Source organism: Notolabrus celidotus, chromosome 13, assembly GCF_009762535.1.
Source record: "Notolabrus celidotus isolate fNotCel1 chromosome 13, fNotCel1.pri, whole genome shotgun sequence".
NCBI classification, from domain to species: Eukaryota; Metazoa; Chordata; class Actinopteri; order Labriformes; family Labridae; genus Notolabrus; species Notolabrus celidotus.
Window position 1 is genome coordinate 6,228,082 of NC_048284.1, and position 8,587 is coordinate 6,236,668.

Consider the following 8,587-nt stretch of genomic DNA (forward strand, 5'->3'; position numbering starts at 1 on the left):
GTTCGTTTTAACGCTCTTAAAGGTACAGTGAGTGTTTTTAGCTGTAGACTTGGTAGAAATTAAATAGAATATTCATTTGTAAGTTGAAATAAGCGTACAGTCATCTGAATACAGACACACTTTTTTTTTCAGTCAATAAATCTTTATTATTATAGCACCAAATCATAACAAACGTTATCTCAAGACTCTTTCCAAACAGAGCAGGTCTAGACCGTACTCTATGTTCTATTTTTAACAAAGACCCAACATCAAGACAGGATAATATCCAGTCCCATTTTACAGACAGGACTCAGTCTGATCTCATCTTAATCCACCATGAGCAGAGCACTTTACAGCATTTAGCAAGTTACAGTGGCAAGGACAAACTTCCTTTAACAGGCAGAAACCTCCAGCAGGACCAGACTCATGTTAGACACACATCTGCTGAGACCGAGTTATGGTTGAAAGAGGGATAGAGGTGAAGAGAGAGAGAGATGATAGTGAGTAGATGGATAGTTGTAGTAGTAGTTTTTGTTAACTTAGAGTGTGTCTATTATATGTACATAAGAAGCGAGTCCACTTCCATGGAGGCCACCATCTTCATCATGCACCGCCATGTTTCTACAAGGTCCTCAAAGGCCACCATCACTTCCACGATTGGAGGATTGAGCAATATGGCTAAATATTCTCATTTCTGCACACTCTACCTGTAATGCTATGTTGTGGAACGCTGCTTTAAAGTTAAACTTGCCCTGCCTCTAAGAAGTGGGCGTGGTCATGGTGAAGTCACCCATTGGTTTGGAACTTTGGGGGGGGGGGGGGGATAGGAAGTGACCATATTTGGAAGGCGGCTACCCACTGCTACATCTCCACCCTGAAGGATAGGTTGAATAGTTGCAAGTTGTAAACCAAAACCATAAAACATCCCCTGCTTATCATCGTTCTCTTCAAAGGGAACTTTCTGAACTCGAAGAACTTCATGTTGCATTCAATAAATCTTAGATCATTAACCCATAGACTCGCTGACTTCTCTACAATCATATAATCTTAAACCCTGTCTTCCACCCTTCCTCGTTCTCAGACTAAGTGGCAGGACAATCGGATGTCGACCAAGCAGGTGACCATCACAGTGACGCAGAGCATCCACCAGGTGGACAAGAACGGGAAGGTGAAGAAGTCCCTCACTACCTACGAGGTCATGAAACCCGTGGAGAGCCTCAAACAGGTGACCCCTCAAAACACCTGAGAGCAGGAGAGACTGAGAGAAGCCAAAGAGAAAGAGAGGTAACTGTGAAATCATGTCAGGATGCTGCTGGACTCTAATCAAGGTAGACGCTTCAGGGTCAGACGGCTGATGAAAAGACGAGAAGGAAGATATCTTCGCTCATTTTATTAACAAAAGGATGTATGTATTTCATATCATGTATTTCTATGGTGCCTGTTACTGACTGTACATTGACATATTGAGGACGTCCACATGTAGAGCTGTTGATCTGAGAACATACGACACAACACTTTACAGAACATCAAGGTTTAGACCAGATTCAGGGTGGAGCACAGAAAAAATTTTTCATTTGGCACTTTTCAAACTCCTGCAGAGAACTGAAAAGCATTTCAACTCTAATCTGAAGACGTGTACAGCTATTAGAACAGATTCCACATGATTGAATACACAACATAGTTTAGTTTGAAGTCATGCACCGATGTGCTGCGCTACAATCTGTAAGGCTCAGGAAATTGATTGTGAAGATTGCACTATACTCAGTGAAGCCTGAAGAGGAGGAGGAGGGGAGAACAATGTGAGGAAAACTGTCTGACATCATCGTGTTGTTTTGTACCAAACTGTGCTACATTTTCTTATCTGCTCATTTGTGTTTTATAATGACATTAAACTCAAAGAAAAACTAATGAGAGTGTGTTTCAAATTCATTTATACAACTTAGAAATCCAAGACAAATCACTTTTAATGACAGACTACAGGGTAGAGACATGTTGGCACATTCTGAGGATCCTTGCAAAGTGTGTATCATAAACAGCATGCAGCATATAGTGTCCAGCAGCTATGAGCAGCTGCAGAGTCCCTAAGCGGTCATTCAAGGTGTAACATCAGTTCTGGGGTCAGCTCTGTGCTGAAAGTGTGTGAATCTGCTTCTGTTGGTCGTAGCATATTTGTCCCGATCTGAACAATGGCTCCTCCTTCTTCATCCATTCCTCCGTGCTGAAGTCTGGGAAGAAGAAGGTGATTTCTCTTTGTGCTGACTCGACAGAATCTGAATGGGAAAAGAAGATAGTTTCATTTTAAGGAAATTCATTTGAATGTCAGTCAACAAGAAAGCATCTTCACACTTGGGTGACATGCCGACAGACACAGATGATTATACACCCACAGCTGTACATCCCTCTTGTCACTCTTCCTAGCTTGAACCTGCAGTTTGATACTTTCTATCTAAAGAATCCAGCAGATGGATTGTGCAGTCATTAGCAGAGAGTAGTGTTCTTATCATGTATACTCCTCTTTTGTTCCACTGTAGGACTTTTTGGATTCATAAATCTCCCTCTCAGTATTCAAAGTGTGATGAAACGAAGGAGAAACATACTTTACAGTGAAGAAGATAAATGCTAGGGATGTGCACAACCCGGATGTAAACAAGTACAGAACCCTCAGTGCATGGCAGTATTTTGATCTAGAAAGTAGAGCTTCATGCCCACTGAAAACCCTCTTTAAAAAAAAAGCAAATATCAACATTCAACTCGTTTAGCTCACACTGACCCAACCGCTCTTCTGCAGAAACATGTAGAGCACAAAGGAGTCTTTGAAATGGAAATACATAAGGCTTAACACACTTCCCACCTGATCCATGAGTGGTGTTTCGTGTGTCCGTGAGTCCAAACTGCGCTCTAATGGAAGCCGGCGACGTGAACCTTGCTCTGAACACTTTGGTCGGCCCCATCAGCTCTCTCCAGTGGCGTATGGCGTCCTCTCTGGCTAAAACGTACGCTCGCATTGGACCGCTGTATGAAAGGATGCAACAGCAGTTTCAGCATTCATTGTACTGACAGACAAGTATAATGTTACAGATATCTTTCACAGATAGTTGTATAAACCACAGAGCGTCCTCAGGAAGGTTGTCATAACACCTTTTCATTCAGTGTTGTAAAAGAGAGGCAGCTTTTGAATCCACTGTGGCCTTGTGGAGCTATTGTTGAGCAGGCTTCATTGACAATAGCTCCAGGGCTGCAGCGCTAAGTTTAGCCCTCTACTGATGATTCAACTCTGGCTGTGATGGATTACACATTGACTCATTGACTAATAGGAACAGGAAACTGGAGCACCATAACAGGATGTTGTGGGCTTTTCTGGGTCAGCTAGGTGGGTTATGTGATATATGGAAGTTATATCATTTCATTGGGAATAAATGGGCAAAAAAAAGGCTTACCTGGACATAAACTCAACAAGTCTTTGGTAGAAGAATCGCTCTAAAAGCAAAACAAAGAACACAGATCTAAGTTTTAAATCATCTGAAATCTATTTGACTGCTTCTGTACATCGTCTGACTCAAGAAGAAGTTTTACTGTCATTAAAAATCCTTATAATTCATCCTAATAATGACAAAAGGTGTTTTTTCCCCCTTCAAAGTGTGGTTACAGAATACAGAGAGGAATTAATCTCTCTTTGAGTTAGCTTCTGATCAATCAGAGGCATTAAAACAGAAGTTTTTATCCTTTATATTAAAATGAATCTACATTGGTTGCATGCTCACCTGAATGTTCAGCGTAAAAGCTCTCAGAGTCCTGTCTCCTCCACACCAGATCTTTGCATCGCACGACCACAAAGTTGTTGTCCAGGATTCTCTGGTGAAGAGCCTGAGAAAAAAATACTTTTTGTGTCAAACAATTCCTTCATTCATTCATTCATTCATTCATTCATTCATATGGATTTTATTTAGCAGGAAGAAGAAAAAGAAGCACCTGCCCCTCCCCTTGATCACAACATAATCTACCACTAATCTAGATGGCTAACCCATCAGTAATCACCTACTCTTTTCACAAAACATCAAATGAAACAATAACTGGATGAGTTTGTAGTTCCCCTTTACTTTACCTTTTTACATTCTTTTAAACTGTAAAATATTACAGCAGCATTTTATATCTTCATCCAGAGAATTCCAAAGTTTCACTCAACAAACTGAAACACACATTTGCTTTAATGTAGTGCGTGCGTAAAATTAAAATTAAATTTCCCTCTATGATCCTCCTCATGAGATGTAAACACAAACATCTTCTGTAAGGTAATAATCTGTTTCTGGCTTTAAACATAAATAATAATGTTTTAAAGTTAACTAGATCTTTGAATTTCAACACCTGGAGCTGATAAACAGACTGTTAGTGTGGTCTCTAACGTTCACCTTTTTTAAAGGTGTGATTGCTCTTTACTGTAACACATACAAAGGTTTATTATGAATCAATACATCGCTATGTTTATTAAACTGTGTCTATGTCACTCTGATGAACACTAAACCATAACAGTGTCATACCTGTTGGATCAATACTCTGTAAATATACATGTAAATATACAATGCAACAATTCTCCAAGCAGAATTCCATATTTCTATTTTTTGTATTATTCAACTACTATTTTTATAATGTAAAAACTACCTCTGCTACTCACCACTGCACTTTATCATATTATTTTAGCCTGTACTTATTAGTCATGCCTATTTGTTGTTCTTTTGTATTTATAGCTGATGTTATTTTTATTATTTTTATTTTATTTTTATTTGTAGATCTTATTCTTATGCCTTCTACAAAGAGAGCACAGTTTACCTAAGTCAAATTCCTTGTGTGTTCAAGCATACCTGGCCAATAAAGCTGATTCTGATTCTGATATTGGAGCAACAAGTATGGACAATATACAAGTAACATGTAGCAGGACTCTGTGTCACTTTCAGACCTTATAATGAGCATAGGCTACACTTCACACTGCTTAAAATGTTGGTAAAAATTGAAAGAACAAAGTATATTTATTTGCATTATTTGTAATGTAAATAAATGTTACCATATCTAGTGATATTTTTTTTGTGTGGTTGTGTATAGTTGTGGTTATGTTGGGTGCATAAAAGGGGAATTTAATGAACAATTGGGGGCTTCCTGATATCCTAACAATGCTAAAGTCCTTAGAGGGAAAAAAGGGAGCTGTTTTCATGTTATTAAAATATTTACTCATTTTCAAGCATTAAATATGCACTGATTACGTCCACATCATTCCTTTAAACGGAGAGATATAGATTAAACTGCGGATAATAGTGAGGTGTTTTTAGGCTCACCTCTAACATCACAGGATGAGCTACAGCATCCGGTTTAATGACCGCCAGGGTGAGCTGCAGCACTTTGGACAGGCGTCGAGCTGTGAGCAACATTTTCTGCTGAGGGGAGAAAATCAGGAGTTTACATACAGGTCACTTTTACCGGACAGCTAACTTACTATACAGGGCAGCTAGCTTACCAACAGCTGATACAGGACAGCTAGCTTACTAACAGCTGATACAGAACAGCTAGCTTACTAACAGCTGATACAGGACAGCTAGCTTAAATACTAACAGCTAATGCAGGACAGCGAGCTTACTATCAGCTGATACAGGACAGCTAACTTACTATACAGGACAGCTAGCTTACTAACAGCTGATACAGGGCAGCCAGCTTACTATACAGGACAGCTAGCTTACTATACAGGACAGCTAGCTTACTAACAGCTAATACAGGACAGCTAGCTTACTAACAGAGTTGTAGTTCCTCATGAAAGCTAATTAAAGCAGTATAAACATCATGACAACAGTTTCTGCTTCCACTTTACCCTCTTCTTATTCCCCTACAGTCGACTAAACATCTCAAATGTAACAATATTTCCTCCCACGTTAACTTTAACAAACATCCTTTAGCATACTAACCTCTGCTGTGATTGGTTTTCAAATTAACAGTCAGTTATCCGAAAAGATCGTCGACATATTGAAGATACACAAACGTGACATTACGTCTTCCATCCGTGTCTACACACACATAATAATTCTGTTTTCATTAATGTCACTGTATGTGAAGTTTTAAACGTTATTTGAAGGTTTAAGTGCGAATATTTGTTGAATGCATAGACTGTATTGAATGACTTCTCAGACTAGTTCGTCCGCTCTTGAATGTTGTCCCCGGAAACAGTTCCAGCACATTGTGTTCCTACCATAAGGAGGCGTCCATGAAAACTGTACTCTACACTACTTTATTCAATAAAATTAATCTACTTTATTCACTTTTATGTTTTTCAATGTCAAGCACAAAACAATTTAATTAAATACAGATACATTACAGTTTACAGACTTGACTTTGTGTCAACCACAAATCATTTTAGCTACAGTACAGCTGTGAATTGATGATCCTATTTACTTTGTGCTTAAATAACTTAATGTTTGTCATGTCTGTTCAGGACTTTCTGGTGGTAATGTGCCTTTATTTTATAATTTGATATTCAATTACATAATAAAACCTGTGAATTTGTTGTGTCACTATTGTTAAATAAGGAAACACAGAAATACAGTGGTCATCTGACAAACAGACGGATGACAATTATGTTGATTATCCCTACCTATCAGGGATCCTTATTGTTGTCCTGAAACTATGTATGGCCAATATAAAGGATACCTTTTGCATCTAGTTAGTCTTAAACAGTGGCGATGCATTGGGGATCATAATACTAATGATAATGATAATAATAAAAGGGTAATTTAAATGAACGACTAAAGGTTTTAGCTTGCCATATGACATTGACATGAAGTCTTAGTTTATGAACTGTTAATTTAAAAAAAATGGTATGACTTTTTTTTTAATATTTTGAATAGAAAGCTCATTTCTATTCTTTCTATTCAAAAAAAAAATCTTCCAATGGGAGATCAATAAAGTATATCTACCTATCTATCAATATAAATCTCACAATCCTTATGGTCTCTAATGCTCTGAATTTGACTTCAAAGAAAAACTTCTCCTCCACGGTATCTGAGTTTTAACTTCAATAAAGCAAACCAGCTTTCTCGTCTTCATGTCTCAAAGAAACAGATCCTCTTTACAGAAAGGGAAAGCCTAAGACTGTGAGAGTGCTACTGATGAATAGATTTTGCATACATGACAGCTACAAGCAGGGACCAGATCGAGGGAGATTTCTGTCTATGGAATCTCATCAATGTGAGAGATCAGACGTACAGTTTGAGTTACAAACATGGAGCACATTCCAGCAATGCAAAATGACCACACCCGTAAAAAGACGAGGTTGTTATGTGTGTATATGTCCGAATGTATGTGTATGTGTGTGTCCATGCGTGTCCATGTGTGTGAGGTTTGACATTCAGGGAGAGAATAGGAGGGAAGAAAGGGGGGATGGATGTCCCACATAGGTTTCTCCCACCTGCCCATGTCATGTGACTCGGGGTGACACCACAGCTGTTACCACCCATGAGGGGGATGGAGGGGGAGAGAGGAGGTGCTGGCTGGGTAAGGGGTCCAACAGAGTCATTCCTAAAGATATACCATGAAAATGTATGTGTGCCTACTGCTGATAGAGACCTTTTGGACTTTTATTACTTATTACATAAAGTTATAAGTCAGAAAATGTCAGATGTATTACTTAGTGAAAGTATTTATACCATCATGTGAAAATACTGCATCATAGTGAAGTACTGCAGTCAAATTGTGAAGAAGTGTCACCAGCTACACTTACTTATATTGTCTAATCTATTTCAAAACCTGGCCTTTATGGTCTATTTTTTTAAATACATTGAATATTCATATTTATATATGTTGGCTGCATTTTACTGTAGCAGCTGGTCAGTTTAAGAGTTGACATGAGGGTCAGGTTGATAAGAGGGTCACCAGATGGACCTGAGAGGTCTTCAGATGTCAAATGGAAGCAAAATAAATCCTCTTAATGAACTCTGATAACATTTTTAAAGCACCTTAAACTTTTTTTGCTATCAAAGATCATTTTAGGAGTGGTTTAAAGCTCCTGTGAGACACGGTCAGTTTGTGTTGATTATGGCGCCCCCTGTGGACAAAGAAATATATTTTATCTCTTCAAACATAAGCTGTGTTTTCTGAAAAAAATCTCATCCTGTTTCTTTGGATTTTGGATTTGGAAAATCTTTATTGTTCCCAAGGGGCAATTTGGTTTGCAACAGAAGTCCCCACAAGCATCATATACACACAAGCAATACACATAATAAACAAACATAAGTTCACACATTTCATTTAAATTACATGATTACATAACTCTGGTGGATTTCTGCATATGAGACCAAAGGCACCACAATCCTCCTGTATGTGAAATGGCAACAACCCTACAGCTTGTTTAAAAACCCAACAGCTGAGGGCACAAATGATCTAAGATATCGGTGTGATCTGGCCCTCCTAGTATATGTGAATCTCCTCCCTGTTGCAAAAAGTCTAACCTCTTTCTGTTTACAATCATACTGTAAAATGTAAAAAGGCTGCTCTGACAATCACCTCATCTGACACCCACCTGGGGAAAGCCATCCCAAGCATCAAAGGTACAGTGTGTGATAATTAGCGTTATTTA

At 38.6% G+C, this 8,587-nt stretch overlaps 1 protein-coding gene across 2 annotated transcripts; it reads right to left on the bottom strand.

The window, feature by feature from the left end:
• Window positions 1-1,893: 1,893 nt before the first annotated feature.
• nme6 (NME/NM23 nucleoside diphosphate kinase 6) lies at window positions 1,894-6,171 on the bottom strand. 2 transcript variants are annotated; one of them, XM_034698995.1, is made up of 6 exons: window positions 5,925-6,171; window positions 5,304-5,399; window positions 3,741-3,843; window positions 3,417-3,456; window positions 2,831-2,991; window positions 1,894-2,249 (listed from the first exon to the last, which is right to left on the bottom strand). In XM_034698995.1, exons 2-6 carry the CDS (start codon window positions 5,394-5,396, stop codon window positions 2,098-2,100), a joined length of 549 nt encoding a protein of 182 aa, XP_034554886.1. In that variant the 5' UTR covers window positions 5,397-5,399; window positions 5,925-6,171; the 3' UTR covers window positions 1,894-2,097. The 2 variants fall into 2 exon arrangements, with proteins under 2 accessions (XP_034554886.1, XP_034554885.1); XM_034698994.1 differs by having other exon boundaries at window positions 5,304-5,402; window positions 5,925-6,170.
• Window positions 6,172-8,587: the final 2,416 nt, after the last annotated feature.

Excerpts from the sequence above, each read along its gene's own strand:
- nme6 (XM_034698995.1), bottom strand. The coding sequence starts at position 5,396 with ATGTTGCTCACAGCTCGACGCCTGTCCAAAGTGCTGCAGCTCACCCTG. Across the intron at positions 3,844-5,303 it reads CTCATCCTGTGATGTTAGAG|GCTCTTCACCAGAGAATCCT; the intron begins GTGAGCCTAAAA and ends TTTTTTTCTCAG. Across the intron at positions 3,457-3,740 it reads CTTTTACGCTGAACATTCAG|AGCGATTCTTCTACCAAAGA; the intron begins GTGAGCATGCAA and ends TTTTGCTTTTAG.